Raw genomic sequence first — 20790 nt, 5'->3', positions numbered from 1 at the left:
CTCACAATATATTATTCATACCAGGTAGAGAAATTTTATAGAAGTGCAAACCGAATCATGTTACTTCTCTGATTGAAGCCCTTCCATGATCTCCCAACACCCTCAGGGGCAACAGGAAGGAAGGCCTTGCAGAGCAAGACTCTACATTGTGTCTTAGAAATGTTGAGCTTGACATGCCTGTAGGACTCAGTTAGGGTCCGCTGAGCAGACACAGAGGTCAGAGCAGGCAATGTAGCTCTGGTAGATGCTGTGGGAACTAAGGGCCAAACAGGGAGGTTATCACCATAAGCTAGGAGCACCCCCGTTAGGACCCACGGAGTGGCACTCCAGCGGGAGGGTGGCCGCAGCATGTTAGACGCTGTAGACGGTGAGGAACTCTACTTCGTTGGAGTGCTCCAGAGCAAAGCAGTGGTTTAGGGGGTGTCTGCGTACATCTAGCTCACGAGGGATTGATGTACAACCAACGTGTCAATTAATTAATTAATTTTATTTTTTTAATTAATTAATTTTAAAAACTATTTTACTTATTTATTCATGAGAGACACAGAGAGAGAGGCAGAGACCCTGGCAGAGGGAGAAGCAGGCTCCATGCAGGAAGCCTGATGCAGGACTCGATCCTGGGACCCTGGGCTCACAACCTGAGCCGAAGGCAGAGAGCAAAATAGCAGACAACCGAAGGACACCGGGCTGCAGAAATGTGCAGCGTTCAGGTGGAAATACTCAGCTCAAAACGTGTGGTGATTCGGAAGGTGACTTTGTACTCTCCCCGGGAACCAGCTGGAAGAAGGTCCTAATTTATTGAACTTTTTATCCCAAGGAAGATAAAGGCATTGAGCACATAGTCATTTGATTCCTCTCTTCTGCTTGGGTCTTAGAAAAAAAAATAATAACCGGAGAGAGAAGCTCCATACTTGTGATGTAATTGCCTTGGGGGAAAAGCATGAGTGGGAAGCAAGCTCGGCTTGGGAGCAGAAATGGGGAGGGGCACGAGGAGGAGGAGCGGGGAAGCACGGGGCTGCCGGGACTTCTGCTGTTTCCGCGGCTCCTCCCTGCCGCTGCGGGGAGTGGAAGCTCCCTGGGAGCCAGGCACTGCTCCACACCCTTCAAATGCATGAACTCACGGAGTGCCTAAACCCCGTGCCTTAGACGCCCTGTTTCTCCCCCAGTTTGCAGGCCCGACACAGGAGCTACAAGGAGGCGGGTCACTCGCTGGAGGCACATGACCAGTAAGTGGCTGAGCCCGCACTTGAGCCTCGAAGGTTCCATTTCTGAGTCTCAAGATCCCAACCTCTCCCTTTTGCTCTCCCTGGAAGCACGACAGTGCCACGTGGATGACGACCTTGGGTCCTGGGGGAGCCCCAATCCGAGTGAGGAGCCCGATGCCCGGCCCGGGGGTCCCAGAGAGGCGAAGGGGCTGCAGCAGGGACGTGGCCATCGGTGCCTGTTGTGCTTCTGTCTCTCTTACTCTGCACACCAGGAGACGCCCGGCCATGGGCTGTAGGGCAGACGGGGGGAGAGGGGGGACACGGGCGCGAGCCGAGCTGGCGGCTCTCAGGTCAGGCAACAGGGGTCCCTGCCTTTTGGTCTGTGTAGCGGGCACACCGGCAGGTCTGCACTGTCTGTGGCTCTGCCCGAGGCCACCCGCTGACTGCATCCTTCCATTCAGGTAGGACAAAGCCCTGAAGACACCGCTGAGGGTCAGAGACGCCCTGGTAGAAAGAGCGAAACTAGGTATCAGCGCGGTGACGGGGAGGCTGCAGCCCTGGTCACACGTGCTGGGAGCCAGGGGCTGCAGGGGTCGCCGACACCTGGGCCGGGGGTGCAGACCCAAAGCGGGCTTGAGGACCAGGCTGTGTGACCCCGAGGCCGGGTCGGAGCTAAGACGCTGCTCCGCCCGACAGGCGTGGGCCAATAGTCCCTACTGGATAATGTCCGTGTAAGAAGGTGCTCGAATCTCACGGCCCGGGGTCGGTGGCCAGACTGCCTGGCATCTCTGCAACTTGTTAATCGGCCCCTCTGGTTCTCACCCAGGAGTTCTCAAAGGGGCCACCCCAATTCTCTTGGGCTGGTAACCTCAGCTCCAGTTCTCTTAGAACAGTAATCCTGGTTTGCTCAAAATTGCAAAATTATTTCCTTGGTTAGTGCCTTTAACCCTTGGAATTAAAGAAGCGACCAGATAGATGAAACCTCCCGCATTCATATTCCTATGTTAACTTCTGACATGATTCTATATATTCAAACATGAGCTTTAAAAGGAATTCAGCATATTATTTGATATGCTCGTAGCTACCTCAGGGCCTTTGCACTTGCTACTCGTCTGCTTGGAAATCTCTTCTTCCCCACAGTCTTGTGCCCTGCTTTTCTAAATCCTTTGTCTCTCCTCAAATAACGATAAAACTTTCCCTAATCACCTTGTAAAAGATTGCACTTCATCCCTCCTCACCTCTGCTCAGTTGTCTGGACAGCACTGGCCACCGTCTGACCTATTGCACGTTGTTGTTACTTATTTACCTTCACTGTGCATGAGGTGCTGTTCCGGGTTCGGGGAGATAAAACGATAAGCAAATAAAACAGGCTGATCTGACCTTATTTTGGAAGGATGCTTCAGTGAGCTGCTTGGGTCAGAGGGGATCCACCGAGGGCGGTTGGGTCGCAGCAGACGACACCCAGAAGATCTCAGCGCCGTAAAAACGAAGAGAGCAGGACGGTCTGGGAGGACTTCCAGCATCTTAACACCCGTTGAGTTATCTTAGTGAGTTCTAGCAGGTCACTACTGGGTCGGCGGTGCCATTTCTTCAGCTGTAAGATACGTGCAGGTGCTAAAAACGCTCATGCAGCACCAAACCAGGTGCGTGAAAAGCCACTCTTTCCCTCCCAGAACTTCTTGTCCTCTTAGCCTGACTCCCTAGCAGTTTCCCTGCTTCCCCTCAGACATCCTTCACGCACATCTTTGCACGTCTGCTGCAACGTCGCACGCACACTACCTTGCCTTTGTTGTCCTCGAAAGCGCCTCTGAGACGCCCCTATATGAACGTATGCAGGCCTACCTGCCCCTAAAGCAGCTTTTCTTTTACTATTTCATTATATGGGTTGCTACTGGTTTGTGGGGTTTTTTTTTTTAGAGAGAGAGAGAAAGAGAGAGAGTGTGCAGAGGCGGAGGGAGGGAGGGAAGGGGAAGCAGGCTCCCCGGCCAATGCGGAGCCCGTTGTGGGGCCTGAGCTCACGACCCTGAGGTCGTGCCTTGCACCAAAGTGGGGAGTCAGAGGTGAGCCAGCCGGGCGCCCCACGGGCTGTAACCTATCGCCGGACCCGAATGATACCTCCTTGAGCCTCCTCACGGTCCCTATATAAATACACCCGCAGAGTCGCCGCCGCCAGTACATGAGGGCGTGAGTGAGGCTCGACGGCCCTGTTTGAACGGCCATGACCTCGGTTCGGCCTCCAGCGTCCCCACTGGGGCAGGTGGACGCACGCAGGCCCCCTGCTCCAGCCCTGGCCGCCCGGCTTTGCAGCCCGGCCACCAAGGTGCTCGACAGCCGTGCAGGTGATACGCTGGCGGCCGGCCCGGTGGGGGCGGCACCGGGGGTCCCACGTACGCAGGGGGGCCACCTAATGGTGACCTGCCCAGGCAAGTCCGCGAGCCTGTATGAAGTTCCTCCTGTCCAGCCCGTCGGCGGTCCCGTGCGGGGTCCTGAGCGCCCACGGAGGCGGCCGGAGGGGAGCCCTCGGGGAACCCATGGTGGGGGGGAAGCCGACTCTCTGCGGGACTCATGGGGCCGTCAGCCCCCAAGAACCTCTGGGCTTGCTGGGCCTCCGTCTGGGACCACGGCCACACGCGATGCACAGCCACGGGGACGTCCCTGCGGGGAACGGGGCTGAGGAGCCGACCTGTGAGTCTCAGGCTCCTGAGCGGCTGTTGAAGGTCACAGACAGGCTCTCCTTTATTTATTTATTTATTTATTTATTTGAGCAATGAGGGGGGGGGGCCTGGGCACGATCGGGGTGGGGGCAGACGCAGAGGGAGAAGCAGACTGTCTGCTGAGCGGGGAGCCCAGCACAGCGGGGAAGGGGCTCGAACCCAGGACCCTGAGACACGACCCGAGCTGAAGGCAGGAGCCCCTCCAGGGCCCCGACGGGCTCAGGAGCAGCCTTGGAGGAAAACGGTCAACGAAGTCAAACTTCAGTCTCTCTCTCTCTCTCTCTCTCTCTCTCTCTCTCTCTCTCTCACCATCGGGCCGAGATATTATTATCCGAGAAGCCAACGGCGCCCCCGCAGCGCTAGGCTGGGCGGCCAGTCCTCGGAGGAGGCCCGGGAGCCCGAGCCCCAGAGCCTGCCGATTTTGGATGCGTAAGCGCTTCACGGGGCCGTGGGGGGACATGCATGGACCCGCCTGCTGCAGCCCCAGCTGCTGCCTTTACGGGCTGTTCGTGCCTCCGAGCACCACACTCGGCAGGTCCTCGCGACCGGGCAGGACTGGCACGTGTCCACCCGACAGAGATGAGGTTAGCTTATGCCTGACAGCCGAGGCCACGGCTCCGGGTCCTCCTGCCGCCCACAAAACCCTAAAGCACAATGGCCTCCAAACCGTTTTTTTTATGCTCATGGAGTTTTGTGGGTCAGGGGGGATGGGATGGGGGGACGGGATGGGGGAATGGGGTGGGGGGGATGGGACAGTGGGGGACAGGACCGGGGGGAAGGGACGGGGGGGATGGGATGGGACAGAGGGTATGGGATGGGACGGGGGTATGGACAGGACGGGATGGGGGACCAGACTGAGGTGACAGGGGAAATGGGATAGGGAGGATGGGATGGGGGACAGGATGGGGGGCAGATGGGGGGATGGGACAGGACGGGGGGAATGGGACAGGATGGGGGGGATGGGACAGGACAGGGGGACGGGAGAGGACAGGGAGTATGGGATGGGATGGGGGGATGGGATGGGACGGGGTGGGGAGACAGGATGGGGGGACAGTGCGGGGGGACAGGGCGGGGGGACAGGGTGGGGGGGATCTGGGGATGGCTTATTACATGCTGGGAACCCAGTTACATGCTGGGAACCCCAGTGAGGAGGACTCCAGGGCTGGGGTGGGCAACTGGAGGACGGGAATCCTCTGCGAGGCCTCCCCGCGGGTCAGGGTTTAGCGCCTGCCTTTGACCCAGGGCACAATCCTGGAGTCCCGGGATCGAGTCTCACATCAGTCTCCTGGCATGGAGCCTGCTTCTCCCTCTGCCTGTGTCTCTGCCTCTCTCTCTCTCTCTCTCTCTCTCTGTCTATCGTGAATAAATAAATAAAATCTCAAAAAAAAAAAAAGTGAAAAACCAAAAACGACGACACGGAGAAATGTACAGATGTCAGGTGTTTGGAGCCTGGAAAGTATTTTCCCGTGTGAGCATGTGAAACATGGCGGTTGGTTTCTACCATGAAAACCTTTAACCTGTAAAGGAGCTAAAGTTTATTCATCTGTTCCCCCTTGGGTTGATCTATTATTACCCAATGGGAGCTTGGATGATAAACCTTTATTCTTGCCTAGTAGGGCAAACTTCTGGTGGAAGCCAAAGTGAACATGAAAGATCCCTCTGTGGGTCACACTCCTGGGTACATTCCTGCTGGCCCTCCTTCACTTATATGGTTTTAGGGAATATTAATGAATATTCCTGTTCTGCTATAAACCACCATTGACAACCACAGGATTTCGATTTTGTATTTAAATGGTAGTTTGGGAGTGGAATTGTCTCCATGATTCAGTACGCTGTACCGTGGGCTGGGGATATTGACCTAAGATATAGTTACTACCTGGAAAAAAGAGAGTTTAGTGTAGTAAGCAACAGAAGTACGTAGTAAGAAAATCTCAATATATATTAAATCGGAGTCTAACAAAAGAGTAGAGAGAATGAGGAAGAAGCAATATTTGAGGAGGTAGTGAGTATTTTCCAGAGCTACGGAAGGATACCAATCACATACTCGAGGAACCGTACGACTTCCGAGAAGGAAAGTAAAAGGTATGCCACACCTAATACATCATGGCGAAAATTCAGAAAACTAAAGACAAAGGGGATATCTTAAAAGCAATGGAAGAAAAAAGACATATTACTATTAAAGGATTGACAGCAATAATTTTCGCGAGCAATAAAAGAAGTCAGAAAGTCACGAACTTACTTTCTCAATGAGGTTTTTAAAAACCTAGCGAAAATATCCATAAAGAAGGAGGTTCGATAAAGATGCGCTCACACGCGAAGTTTTTTTTTTTTTACCAGCAGCCTTACAGATAAACAGCGCGCATGTATTCTGTAGATGTATTGTACACTATTCTTGCAGTAAAGTAAGCCAGAGAAAAGAAAATGTTACTAAGAAAATCACAAAAAAGAGAACACATTTACAGTCAGTCCTGTCTTGTATTTATTGAAAAAAGTCTGTACGTAAGTGGACTCACGCAACCCAAATCCATGTCATCCAAGGATCAGCTATGTTATATCTCTTTTCTTTTTTTAAGGTTTATTTGTTTATTTGAGAGCGAAAGAAAGAGAGAGAACACGAGTGGGAGGAGCAGAGGGAGAGGGAGCATCCCAAGCGGACTCCGTGATGAGCGTGGAGCCCGAGTTGGCACTTGATCTCACCACCCTGAGATCATGACCTGAGCCGAAATTAAGAGTCGGAGGCTCAACCCACCACACCACCCAGGCGCCCCTATTTCTTTTCTTCTAATGGTTACACTAGAAACGACAGCATGTGTCATTATTTTACCAAAGTCTAATAAATACTTTTCATCTCTTGGCTAATATAAGGACATGGGAATACTTTAAATACATTCACACCCTTTCTTTTTTTTTCTTCTAAATATTTATTTATTTATTCATGAGAGACACAGAGAGAGAGGCAGAGACACAGACAGAGGGAGAAGCAGACTCTATGCAAAGACCCTAATGTGGGACTCGATCCCGGCACCCTGGGATCACGCCCTGAGCCGAAGGCAGATGCTCAACCGCTGAGCTCCCCAGGTGTCCCCATTCACACCCTTTCTGACTTACATGCTAGCGTTGTTGAGTGAGGACGATGGAGTCCTCTCTGGGAAGCTCTGGGCTTGGGAGAACGGTGATATCGTGCCATAGGGGATGCGACCTTTCTGTGTGATTCCATGACTCAGAAACCATGACATTCTTAGGTAATTTGATTTTCTGTGGGAACCTCAGGAAGGCTGAGTTCACGTTCTGGGTGATTGCACCTGAATCAACGTCAACAGGCACGGATGAGGGAGTATAAGCTGATCAATAAACAATTATTGACCAGATGGTGGGAAGGTGGCCTTCAAGGTGTCAGAAGTGGCCAATTCCTGATGATGGCCTCGTCCAGGGTCTAATTAGGGGAGAGGTTCTTGAAAGGGTGTGGCAGTGAAGTTTCTGGAAGTGAGGAAGTAAAGACCAGAAGCAGACTTAATTCATAACAATCCTCATGTTCCTGTTATCATTGCTTACTCCTTGTGGCTGTGAATATAATAAGCTAATCACTCTGTGTGTGTGTGTGTTTCCAATCTACTGCATCTATATGACATCGAAATGTCCAGATGAAAAGTGAAAAATTGAAGATCTTCAGAAGACGGTTTGAGTAACATCAAGCATCTAGCAGTGGGAAGGTAAGATGTCAAAGTGATTGATGGATCCCCTTTATCCGGACATTTTGAAGTCAAGTCGGAGTGGCCTGGAAATGGATATTGACAGACAATTTTCTCGAAATGAAGTTTAGAACTCGGAATAATAGGTCATGCATCTAGCCCGAGAGCCTGTAGAAAGTGGGGTCTCTGTATTAGTCAAAATTAAAGCTGGCCAGAAAGATGAAAGGCAAGAGCCCGGAAAATCTGTCAAAGGAAAGATTTTGAAGATTTAGTAGCACAAGATGAAAGACAATGTCAGGTCTAAGATAAAACAGCCTTGGAAAGTAAAACCTACACGGGAAGCAAAGATCAAGAAACACAAGAAGATAAAGCTCTGGACGCCTTAGTGGTCCAGGCCAACAGGGAGCATCCTTCTGAAAATAAATGGGATGAGCCATTGAAGACGACCTTTACAAAGCTTAAAACCTATTCTTACCTATGGTCTCAGATAGGATTTAAATTTTGTTGGAGCAAGGCCCAGGTGAAGAATACATCAAATTGAAGTGCACTGCATAATGTTCTTAATTAGGTAGAAGCCAGAATTTTTGAGAGTAGGAATGGAGGAGAGAGGGACCAGGTCTGTTGACCATGTTCCGTAGATGCTCCTTAGACACTAAGGTGCGTAGAATCACATGGGGGGTCTCTGTTGCCGATTTTGATTCAATGCGTCTATGGCGCAGCCAATGGTCTTGCATTTCTCAAGAGCTCTCAGGTGATGCCAGCACAGCTGGTCCTCGGACCTCACTGCGAGCGACAGGCTATCCAGCAGTGGCGTCCACACCCGGACTCCCAGGAAGGCTCCCCGGGTAATACTGATGATCCTGATGTGCAGCAGGAGTTTGGAACCGAAGCTATTGAGAAACTTGGAGATTAATCACTACAAGAACTGGAGGAATCAGGACAGTCATAAAGCTTCTTCAAGTAAAACATAATTTTTCCCCCCAGGAGCGTGGGGAAAAAAATACTGTAGATGTTTATATAAATATCTACAGCAGCCATTGGAAATCTGGAGAGGGGCACCCACACAGCGTCTGCTTTGAAGATGTTAAGTGGATAAAAGAGACGAGATGAACTGTTCTCGCAGCCACCCTCTTCCAACTTCACCGGACTTCTGGTTTCTGGAGACCCCTCACCTCTTCAGGACTCAACAGGATTCGGTCTCTGCTACACCCAATCTTGTCCCTTTTAAGTAGAACATAATTAGATGCAAATATAAATCACAACCATTGTCAGAATCCAAATGGGTTCTGATGAGAATTAATATTTCCCATTCACGGAAGTACTAATTCAGAACACACAATAAGGCAGAGATTCAGAATTGGGCAGAAACCACTCATTTCTCAAGCAGAAATAGCTACGTTGTAGTCATCTTATAGAGATTAGAATTTTGCAATCGAGGTATCAGAGCTTTGTGCTATAAATGATTTCTTTTTTTTTTTTTTTTTTTCATAGTGCTCAAGGCTTTACTGGGGATTAGCAGGGCTGGGCAGGGACCACCCCGGGGGAGCAACACGGGCACACCAGGTCACACCGGGCTTCAGGGCAGTGCTCCAGAGCTCAGGGGCAGGCTCTGCAGGCCAGAAGTCCAGGCCAGTTCCTGCAAGTGGCACAAGCACCGAGGGAAGAATGATCTGGTTGGCTTTAGCGCAGGAGGGGTAACACTGGGGGAGGAGGAAAATTGCTGAAGTGGATAGCTGACGTCAAGGGCCATTGATGAAAATAGGGTTGGGAAGGAGAAAAAGGAGTCAATAGGTATTTCATGGGGACAAAAAAAAATGTAACAAAGGGGAAAAAGCAGGACACCTGTTCTGGTACATGGAGCAAGCACAGCTCCAGCTCCTTGCTGGCATCTCCTCCTATGCCCCCCCTACTTGTTGCCCCACATGGCAATCTTTAGAAACAGAGGGCCTGGGACGAAGCGGCTGGACTTCATGTAGGCAGATATGTTCTTCAAGCCCTCAAAGCGAGCCATGAACTCCTTCAGGTTCGGGAACGCGTCCAGGGAAGTGGGCTCAAATATGCGGTGCAGGTCAAGGATGTCGTAAACCAGGAAATCCACGTAGGTGAGCTTCTCCCCTGCAAACCAAGGCCTCTTCCCCAGAAACTGTGAGTAGAGCTTCATCTTGTCAGGGATTGCCTTCACGTACTCAGGCTTCAGTTTCTCAAAATCAGGGCTGTAGCAGATCCTGGCAAAGTATATGCGGGTGTCCATAACCTCATTCTCCAAAATGTCCACACGAATCTTCTCCTCTTCCGTCTCCCCACAGAGGTTGTGTTTGCGAGCAATGTAGCGAAGGATGGCGTTGCTCTGGGTGATCTTGTGAGCCCCATCAATTAAGTAGGGCAGATTGGGGAAGTCCAGACCCAGCTTGAATTTTTCATTCAGCCACTGGCTTCTGTCATAGTCGGGAGCGTCCCCCATCGTGTACTTCTTCTCCTCGTAGTGCGAGTCCGTGTACTCCAGGAGCAGGCGGACGGCGTGCGCCAGCCCGCGAATGTCCCAGTAACCGAAGATCATGACCATGGTGCCGGATTTTTGCGCTGAGTGGAGGGCTATAAATGATTTCTTATCCTCCTTCCCAAATCTCACCCTTCATAATGACAATTGAATAAATGAATATGTCACAGAATTAATCGAATGCTATTATCTTCATTTTAGAGTCTTAATTTCAGATCTCGTCTCATTAACACAATTATCCAGGAAAGCATTATGTCAAACAAACACACAACTGCGATGTACTGTATGTATTAATCAGAATTCTTGGTTTGCCAGCGAGAAACTCAACTCACACAGACCCAAATCAAAGGAAAATGAACGTATTGATTCGTGTAGCTGCAAGATTGAAGTGCACTTTCGGTACATTTGGGCCTTAAGAGTTGATTTTTCAATCTTTTTCTCTGTCTTCTTCTGCTTCCTTTGAGTGTTGGCCTTATTCTTCCCACAGAAGACAGCTTTTTCCAATCAAGGAAAGTGTCTCAAAGCAGCTTGAATTTATAGACTTTAGCACTCGAGATCCCAGAAGAAGAGAAAGAAATTTTTCCCATATCCATGGCAGAAAAATCCTCGGGAAGGCTGTGATTTTGCCTGGCACGTGAGTTCCGAGATCATCACTATGGCCGTAGGGCTGGAGCCTCCCTTGGGTCACGTGCCCACACCTGGCACTAACGTGTGGTCAGGACTGTCCCCGCCGTGACAACCCTAAGGAGGATGCTTCCCCTGAAGGAAGGCGTGGTGGGGACGTTGATGACGTGTTTCCACTGGCTCCGATGGCAGATCAGCTGAGACTCCCACGGCTGCTGCCCACGATGGGAGGAGACGTCCCCCGAAGGGGCTCAGGGAAGGTAAAGGACGAGACATCCACACAGCAGAAGAGTCTCAGTTATTGACCCCAGGGAGACCTCCGTCTACTGGTGGGAGACCTCGGAACAGCTATCAAGGTGACAGTGACTGTAATAGAAAAATAAGATAGTCCGGCCACAGTGGTGTAAGCGGGAGGCCCAACTGGGACGCGGCACCGGGCCACCGTGGTCCCCTTTGCCCACGGAATGGTGCTCCCAGCAGGGTTCGCGCGATCCCTGCGGACGCGGGGGTGGTCGGGCCGTCGGAGGAGGTGTGCACACAGGCCTCGCAGCGTAATGGCTCCTGTGGTTTCACGGATCATCTGTGAACGTGATGTGCCTCACGTTTGATCGAGGGGCTGGAGGAGGGGACAACGGAGGCCTAGACGTGGAGACGCACCTGATACCGGAGCCATGGGGGCAAGACGTCTTCAAGGGTCCCGAGAAGTGGACCTCCGGATGGAGGCGGCTGGGCCGGGAGGGCAGATGGTCAGCCGCACGAGTCCTGCAGAGCCGGGGATGCGCCTGCAGGAGGCCTGCCAGGTGAAGCCTTTGTGACCGCTCCCCGCCGGGCCTGAAAAATCACACACAGGTTTTTAGCCAGGATCCCAGCTTCTCAAATTTGTTCCTATATTTGTTCCTCGTATCAAGGGTAGAGTTTCGGTTGCATTCTAACAGGAGATGACAAAACCAGAAAGATGGTTTATTTTTTCTCATGGCTCATCCTTATCATGGTAGGAAATGAAGTAAGAACTGACAATAAACTGTTGGCCCCTGGTCCCAGAATTGCAAGGATTGTGCCCTGCAGAATTACAAGGATTCAAAGACCTGCAGGGTCAATGGACCTACGGGTTTCATTTCACACCAACTTTGGACACGTATCCACCATCCATCCCCAAGGGGTCATCCCACCTGTAACTAAATCCCCGGGCCAAGAACCTTGTTGGTTCTTCAAGGAAATCATCACATTTTCTCAGACTTGGGTGGTCGGGAAATTCTTTGAGATGCAGTTTGTCTCCCTGTCTCTTCACCCACCGATCTTAGGATCGTGTTGAACAACCATGTTCCCCTGTTCCACGGGCTACTCGGCCGATGTTTGAAGATAATGGTCACGCGTCTTTCACACTAGTCTTTCCAGAGCAAAAAGCCTTCGTTGCTTCATTATCTCTTGTATCATCTGGTTCTGAGAACCTCCGGTCTGTGTGTCCCTCTGGGCCGGGAATCCCTGTGAACATACAGAGCCTACAACCCCCCAAACGGCATGGAGAGCACCCACCACCTCTCTTGTTCTAGATTTTGCCTTTTTACTAACGTAGCCAAAGACCAAATTCGCTCTCGGAATGGTCCTAGCACACGTCAGCACGCCCTGAACTCCCGAGTCCTTCTCATGCAAAGTTTACAGCTCCTTTATTTGTACTCGTGCAGTCGGTCTTGGACACAAAGTTTTAGTGTAAAAATGCAACCTGACATGTTTCTCAACATATTTATCATATGGTCCCCACACCTGTCTTCATAGCAGGATACACAAGCAGGAAAGAATAGTGGCTAATACATAGACCTAAAAAAAAAAAAAACTATATATTTTTTAAACAAATCTGATGAAAAAGAAGCTGCAAAACCAATGTTTGCTTAATAGGTTACAAGGTTAGAACTTTCTTAGTCACTCCAGAAACCCGTCCAATGCAGCCTATTCAGGTCTCAACACCTGTCTCCCTTGATCAGATATGACTGTACAAACACGGTCATGTAAAATGATCTATTGATCGAATATTTGTGTCATTTGAATATTTTCATTGTACAGATACATCAGTAGTCATTATAGTTTAGTCTCACCCATTAAAAAAAATTGGGATGGGGATCCCTGGGTGGCTGAGCGGTTCAGCGCCTGCCTTCGGCCCAGGGCGTGATCCTGGAGACCTGGGATCGAGTCCCACATCGGGCTCCCTGCATGGAGCCTGCTTCTCTCTCTCTCTCTCTCTCTCACATGAATAAATAAGATCTTTAAAAAAAAATTAAAAAATAAAAAAATTGGGATTAAATCTCTCTTGTTCTCCAGTGTTCCCCCATCTTTTTATTTCTCTTAAAAGTCAAGTTTCATTTGACCGGCAGAATTACCCACAGTGCGGAATTTTTAATTCTATAATCATCATGCAATTCAACATGTTCCTCTGCCCCTTGTATTTCCTGCAAACTGGTGTTTAGATCTAAGGTCTTGATCAGACTCATGTTTAATCCTTATGGCAAGACTACAGGTGACACTGTGTTGTTTTTCCTTTCCACCTGCATTGAGATATAATCAATGTATAACATCGCGTAACTTTAAGACGTACACGTTTCTCCCCATCAATTAAAATTTCCTTTGAGTATAATTGACACAGAATGTTATATTGGTTTCAGGTGCCCCACATGGTGATTCAGCTTCTCTGTGTGTCGTGCCCACCACAGGCGTAGTCACCATCTACCGTAAGGTGTACAACACGTTGACCGGATACACCTATTATTGCAGAAAGATCACCACCGTAGCTTCAGCTAATACTCACGTCACGTCGCACAATTCCTGTTTCTTTTTGGTAGTGAGACCACTTAAGATCGACTTCGCTATCAACTCTCAAGTATATTATGCAAATTATTAATTATAATCACGATGCTCTGCATTAAATCCCCAGAACTTTTTTCATTTTATAACCAGTACTCTTTGGGTAGTGCTGTGTCCTATCGTGAGGAGGCATGTCGTGTGGCCTTCGTGTGTGTGTGATGTCAGCAGCTATTGCTCAATGCCCAGATCCACTAACTCCCTGAGACTCAGAGATAGTGGTATTTCTATCACTTCTTGCAAATTATTTATTATAGAACTCTGGAGACATTGAACTCATTTACAATTTGATTGTTGAGTGATTTAATTCATATAGAAGGCAGGGTGAATATTTTTTCTTTCCTTTGGGTTACTGGCTTTGAAGGTGATAAATTGGTTTGCTGGGGCACCTGGGTGGCTCAGTGGTGGAGCGTCTGCCCTCTGCTCAGGGCAGGACCCGGGGGTCCTGGGATCGAGTCCTGCATCAGGCTCCCCGCATGGAGCCTGCTTCTCCCTCTGCCTGTGTGTCTGCCTCTCTCTGTGTGTCTCTCGTGAATAAATAAATAAAATCTTTTTTTAAAAAATCAGTTTCCTCTGATTCTTTGAAGGTAAACAATTCAATTTTTAAAATATCACTATGAACCTGTTGGATCAATGGAGTTAATCACTGCAATGATCTCTTCAAAACTCAAATTGTTTCTCTTTGGCTGGCAAGAGCCTCTTCAGGTTGGTTTCTGAGTATTTTCGACACGGCCCTCATGGTCTTTGGCAGCTTCCTTGCTATCTGGTATTCTAGGTTCATCTTATTCCTACACTACATAGAATCAATAATTTTCCCCAATAAATTCTAGGCTCTTTTGGTGGAGAGGGTATTTAAGGCCCTAACCTAGGTACTGTAGGATAAACAATGATGTGTGACGTAACTAGCTCGCAAGTCAAAAAGAAGATGGGTCATCCCAAAGAACTCCCTTATATGACAGTTTATGTCAATTCCCAAACTCTGCACGAAATTTGCTGGATAAAGAACGAATTAGAGATATTGATTATGAGATGAAGATCATTTCATGTCACCAAGAAGTAAACCATTTAAAAATGCAACCAAAGTGAAAGTAATTATACATCTTGGAAATGTTTGTCATAATTCATTCATTCACTCATTCAGTGGACATTTATTAGCCACCTACTGTGTACCAAGAGCTCAGAAGAGAGTACTAAACGTGAACATAGATCTATGAAGACTCCGGCATGTATAGAGTAATTGAAGATATCACGGTGTTCAGAGAGAGTTTATAGGCCAAGAAGAGAAGGATACGAGCTTCAGGGAGCATCAACACTTTAGAGAATGAGCAGTTGGGAGGAGCAGGCAAAGGCAACCGAAGCTCTTGGCCAGAGTGGGGGAGCCTGGTGGAGAGAGCTTTTCTGGTGAGTGTCAAATTCTGTTAAGAGTTCAGGCAAGATGAGTCTTATGAAGTGTCCACTAGATTTAGCAACAAGGAGATCACTGGTGGCTTTGGTTGAACCATTCTTGAGTGAACTCTTGTGGGGAAACTCTGACATCTACATTTTAACACATTTCACAATCTCACAGGTGGTAAGGAGCCACTGGTTTAGCCTTTTCACATGATTCCTCCTTTGGAGCCTGCCCAGTTATTTGATCTACTATTTCTTGGGCCACCGCTCGCTATCCCCAGCACTAGTGAGGGCCCCTGTCTAAGGCCAGCTCCAGCTTCCTGGGTGTCCCACCTGGCAGGGAGTAGAAACTAGATATAGGAAGAAGTTAAAGATATCTTAGGATCCAGCTGGGTTGACTGAGTAGATGATGATGCCTTTTACCAAGATTCAAATATTTATTTATTTATTTATTTATTTATTTATTTTTACAGATTTTATTTATTTATTCATGAGAGACACAGAGAGAGAGGCAGAGACAGAGGCAGAGGGAGAAGTGGGCTCCCTAGGGGGACCCCGATCCGGGACTCGATCCCGGGACCCCAGGATCACAACCTGAGCCGGAGGCAGACGCTCCACCGCTGAGCCACCCAAGCGTCCCTCAATAACAGATTTAAATGAAAAAAAGAGGGACCTGACAAGAACAAAGAGAAGGGCTTGTGGTGCTCAGGGTTTAGAAACAGGTGAATGGAGAGTTCGCCTTTTCTATGTGTTTCCAGGGCAGAGGATGTCATGATGAGCAAACGAATCTGTTCTGCGAAGGTAGGATTATCCCTGTGGTGAGAAGGAGGATGCGTTGATGACGCAATTTGCAACCCTCACATAAGTTCACATGCTACCTACTTTTACTCTTATTCTGTATTTGTCAGGTAACATCCAGATGGTTTAACTTACTTTTTTATAATCAAAGCAATGATTATTCATATTAAAGAACTTAAAAAACAGGGAAAAGTATAGGGAAAAGACAACAAAACCACATGTAACCATACAACCCAAATAAAAGGAACATATATTACTTTCAGTCTTTTGATAATACATTTATAATATTTGAATATGCATGTATAATTATCCTTGAGAGAATATATTTTAGTGGCTACAAAATATTCTATTTTGAATATTTAGATAATTTCTATGTTCTGTTATTGTAAATGACACTGATAGGAACCTTTCTGTCAAATATTTGTCTGCTTTTGTGGTCGTTAAGATAGATTCTTAAAAGCTTAACTACTTGGTCAAAGGACAGTAACACTTTTTAACCCTTTATTGCCCTACAGAAATATTGTTAACAATTTAATTCTCAATCGCAGTCCTTGAAAATGCTGGTTCTCTGGCATCCTTGCTAGGAAAAGACATTACCCGGTTTTAAGATATTGGCGATTTGGGAAAAAAAGACATTACGCTATTATTTTAATTTGCATTTTGGGGGCTAACTAGATAGCTTGAAAATTACTTATGTGTTTGTCATTTTCATTGTGTTTACTACAAGTTACATGTTTATGCCATATGTCCATTTTTCTATACAGGTTTTTGTATCATCCATACTGACTTATTTCATGGCATTTATATATTAAAAATATTAATCCTTTGCCTGCTAGATGAACTGCCAGTGTTTTTCTCGCCTGTTGTTTATTGTCTAATTTGTCATTCTTCTAAATCGGATTTTGAAATTTTTATACATATGAGTCTATCGTGGTTTTCTTTGTATTGCAGGGTTTTAAGCTTAGAAAAACAATTTCCTCTTTACAAATAAGATACATAGTCACCTATCATTTCTTCTCATTATGTTCTCATTTTAACATTTATCCTGACTCGTCTATGACTTATATTAGCATGTCTTGTAAAGGGATGACCACTACTTCTCTTCAGTCACCTATTTTTGTGGGTCACTTACTAAATCTACCCTTCCCACCCCGTGTGGCCGTGGAATAGAATGGAATGACGCGGAATGCCGTTTAGGAGAGCGAAACCGGATGATCACACGACCCCCCTGGGGAGAGCGGGGGAGAGCGCCTGCACACAGGTGGGCTGGTGTGAGTTATGTAGAGTCACCAAACCTTCTTGGTATCAGCAACTACAAAGGTGGAGATGGGGGGAAAGCAAAGGGGCTTCTGGCAAATCTGAGAGCTAAACCCCCCAAAACTGCTAACACATTTTCAAAGGAAAGCGCAGTCAGTCGACTTGCCTGAGAACAGAAAAACTTGCACAGCATTTCATAGGCTTCAACCTCCAGGTGAGTGCTGTATGGAGTGGACCCTGGGAACCCTCAAAACTGACTAACCCCAGCTACCTTGCAGGACACATCTAGGGACTCGGGAGGCGCTGCTAAGAGTAAAATCCAAAGTGAGCAGGATGGGCACGAAAAGTCCAAAAGAAAGATCTTATTCTAGATTTGGTTCCCGCTGAAAACAAAGCCCGGAACAAAGGCCTGTGAGCAGATGGCTTGTTTGGAATGGGATCCAGGATGTAGGACAGTGGCCCTGAGGATGAGGATGCAGACGAGAGAAATCCCATGTAAGGATGCCTTGTCTAGTTGCCCGCCTCATGGGAAACTGGAATTCATTTCTCCCAGAATTTACTGAGGAATTTCTTGTGATTTGCTATGTGGCCTGGGATATCTGATCAATTTTCAAAAATGCTCCATGTGTTTGTTCTCTACGGCTACCTGGAGTGATCATTTGTTTCTCAAAATTCTTTTGCTAATTTGTTGTAGGCATCTTTAGCAACTGCTATGACAGGCTTATTTTTCATCAGATTTATTTTTTTCCGTGAAGCTTAATGGAGAATAGTGGAAACACGTTCCAGGGTGTGTTTGTTTTGACTGGTGGGAGCAGGGCGGGGATGGCTAGGGATGGGATGTCAGAATTACAGAGATTGCCAGATACCACATTCACTCTCTGACAGTGAAAGCAAGCAAACGGTAATGATTCAAATGGGACAATTTTTAAAAAGATGGGAGATATACATGATATAGATAAATTCAGTGTATTGTGTGTTAAATTAAAAATTGATAACAAATGTTTCCAGCATTGGCTTTTTAACGTATTTAATGGATTTAAGAGTTTGGAGAGTAAAACAGATACTGCCTACGAAATCTCAACTGCCTAATAAAGTATTGATTATTAACTAGGTTTCCAGGGGTAGGTGTTAGTACTAAGAAAAATTTGCCTTGGCCTCACTATTGCATATGACAGCCAGATACAGGTATATGATTGTGAATGTGTACATATGCTCATTATGTATATGTAAATTATATAACACATATTATAAGTATATACGTGCATTATGTAATACAGATTATTGTGTGTATGTATATATGGTCATCACGTTATTCTGGTTTACAGGTTCATCATGCCCAGACATGGATATAATGAACTATTTATCACAGTCACAGTCTCACAGTCACCCCAGGGCATTGATCCTCAAGCTCTGCTTTTGTGTTGGAAGGTTCCCCTCCTTTATCATTAGCATATAGAAGGCCATGCCAGGGAGCCATCCTCTTGTTTGATTTGGTTTTATCTCTTTCTTATAGGAGTGCTCTGTGGTAGGCACCCCAACACTGAAAGTTCTCAGGACATTACAGATATCATTTAAAATTATATTGACAAAGAACAAACGGATGGTTCCCAGAGGGGAAGTGAGGGGGGATGGGTGAAATAGGCCAAGAGTGGCGTTGGATCACTACACCTACACCTGAGACTAGCACTGTATGTATGTCAGCTGTAGTGGAGTTTAAAATAAAGTAAAACAAAATTGAAAAAATGGAATAAAATAAAATTGTATTGGTAAGTGGACAAATATAGCACAGTCATAAAACCCTGTTTCAAGACAAGGTGCATGCTTTCTGTACAGTAATTTAATTTTTAGTCCTTTCAGTGCCATTTCTCCTTATTTCTACTCCTTTCAGCTGGACATAGGGTTGGCTTCTGTTACGAGTGGTCATGGAAATGTAAGTGAGCATAGTCCTTTTCCAATCACTCATTTATAAAAGATGCTTTTTATTTGATTTTAATTGATTATTATTTTTTTTTGAGAGAGAGAGAGAGGTGGGGGGTGCAAAGGGAGAGAGAGAGAGAGAGACTCTTCAACAGACTCCACACACAGCATGGCACCCGACTCGGGGCTCCATCTCTCACAACACTGAGATCGTGATCTGAGCAGAAATCAAGAGTCGGACACTTAACCAGCTGAGCCATCCAGGTGCCCCAGCAGATGCCTTTTATAATATCCCATATTTTTTTTTTATAATATCCCATATTTAGTGAAGCAAAGGCAGTTGATTGGGTGTGTTGTTATGGGTAACTCTTCCTCACCTCAATGTGCTTAGGTCTTGAGCATTCAAACTCAATCAACTGTTCCTTTAGTAAGAATGGCAGGGGAGCTGATGGAGGAGTCAACTGCCTTTGGGGAAGAAGATGAACAGTTTGGTCACAAGGTCTCAGATACATGGGTTCGGCACCATCTTCAGTTGGAAGATGATTTCAGTTTTGTAGCAACCATCTGAACACTACTTGGGTTTAAAAGGAAGATCATAGATGGACATTTAGAGAGGCTTTGAGAGACGCTGGCATTGTGTGGCACAGACCTCACCGCCTGAATAACGATATAGTCTTGCCTGGTTCCCTTTAAAGCAGATGGCACTGAATTATACTGGGCTTCCGGCCCCATAAGCCTCCATAACCTCAGACTCAGAGCTGCCCTGGGCCGCCCTCTCACCTGCGACGAGGACATCTCCATCACGGCTCATACGTTTTTGGTTACTCTGAAGGTTGGATGTGGTAACCAAAACATTTTTCAGAGAGGCCACAACAGTCCTTGACGGATTTTAAAAAATCAGGAAGTGAGAACCCTTCTTGCCCTCATACCCGGGACTCAGCCACAGGGTGGGCCAGAAGAGAACACGGGCCCCAGCCGTGGAGTTGTCTCCCGAACTGAATCGGTACATCATTCTGCTGAGAGAACAGGCGTTCCGAGCCCGTGTTTGGGAGGATGTCCAATAATAACAACAACAGCGACATCAAGGATACCGCCAGTTCCTGTTTATAAAGCACATTCCAGGTGCTAAGCGCTTTACGGAAATCACCTCTAATCCTCTCAACAGGAAGTACTTAGTTTTCACTAATACTTTCTAGACACAGAAACAAACTCAGGTTAAACACGTTTTCCAAAACCGTAGTAGTGACGTGAATGCTAAGCCACGTCTCTCCGGCACAGCAGCTCAGGTTCTTAACCACGTCTGTACTGCGTCAGGATAAAGAACACCAGCCCCTACTCACTGAACTAATACCGAGTACTACACACATGGGCCTTGCTGCTGGCTGGCAGGGCAGCATTAGCCCCATCCCCAATTTATAGATGGTGATACAAAGGCTCAGGAGGGATTAATAATTTGCCAAAAGTCACACAGCTGGTAATCTGGAGGAGTTGAATTCAACTCAATTCAGTTCACATCTGGAGGATTTGAATTCAGGTCTGCAGGCTCTACGACTCATACTTGCCCCCCCAAGCCACACTGACTTCTGGGGCCAAGAATTTCCCTCGGGAGGACGAGAAGAAGTGCGCTCAGTGAGGGCAGAGTTGCCCTGATCTTCCAGATGGAGCTGGGATTAACTGTCAACTTCATTTATCTAGGAAAATGTATACAAAAAAAAAAAAAAAAAAAAGGAAGAAAAAAATGTAGCATATGTCCTTGGAAATAGAATGCCTCGGGCTTAACGTATCCCTTGTGATTGTGGAGTGTACCAGCCAAGACAGATGGCTGGCCTTGTAGAGTCAGAGAAAGCAGG

General features: G+C 47.3%; 1 protein-coding gene and 1 long non-coding RNA gene across 2 annotated transcripts; both read right to left on the bottom strand.

The window, feature by feature from the left end:
- Positions 1-468: 468 nt before the first annotated feature.
- Positions 469-11555, bottom strand: LOC144288117 (uncharacterized). Its single transcript, XR_013356117.1, has 3 exons — positions 11387-11555; positions 2586-2799; positions 469-1709 (listed from the first exon to the last, which is right to left on the bottom strand). It is a non-coding gene; the product is annotated as an uncharacterized LOC144288117 (long non-coding RNA).
- LOC144288116 (glutathione S-transferase Mu 1) lies at positions 9072-10205 on the bottom strand. Its single transcript, XM_077855833.1, has one exon. The coding sequence runs from the start codon at positions 10169-10171 to the stop codon at positions 9515-9517; it is 657 nt and encodes a 218-aa protein (XP_077711959.1). The 5' UTR covers positions 10172-10205; the 3' UTR covers positions 9072-9514.
- Positions 11556-20790: the final 9235 nt, after the last annotated feature.

This window comes from Canis aureus, chromosome 17, assembly GCF_053574225.1.
Source record: "Canis aureus isolate CA01 chromosome 17, VMU_Caureus_v.1.0, whole genome shotgun sequence".
In the NCBI taxonomy this organism is placed as follows: Eukaryota; Metazoa; Chordata; class Mammalia; order Carnivora; family Canidae; genus Canis; species Canis aureus.
This window is presented reverse-complemented; position numbering and strand designations above follow the sequence as displayed.

Coding starts and splice junctions, on each gene's coding strand:
- LOC144288116 (XM_077855833.1), bottom strand. CDS start 10,171: ATGGTCATGATCTTCGGTTACTGGGACATTCGCGGGCTGGCGCACGCC.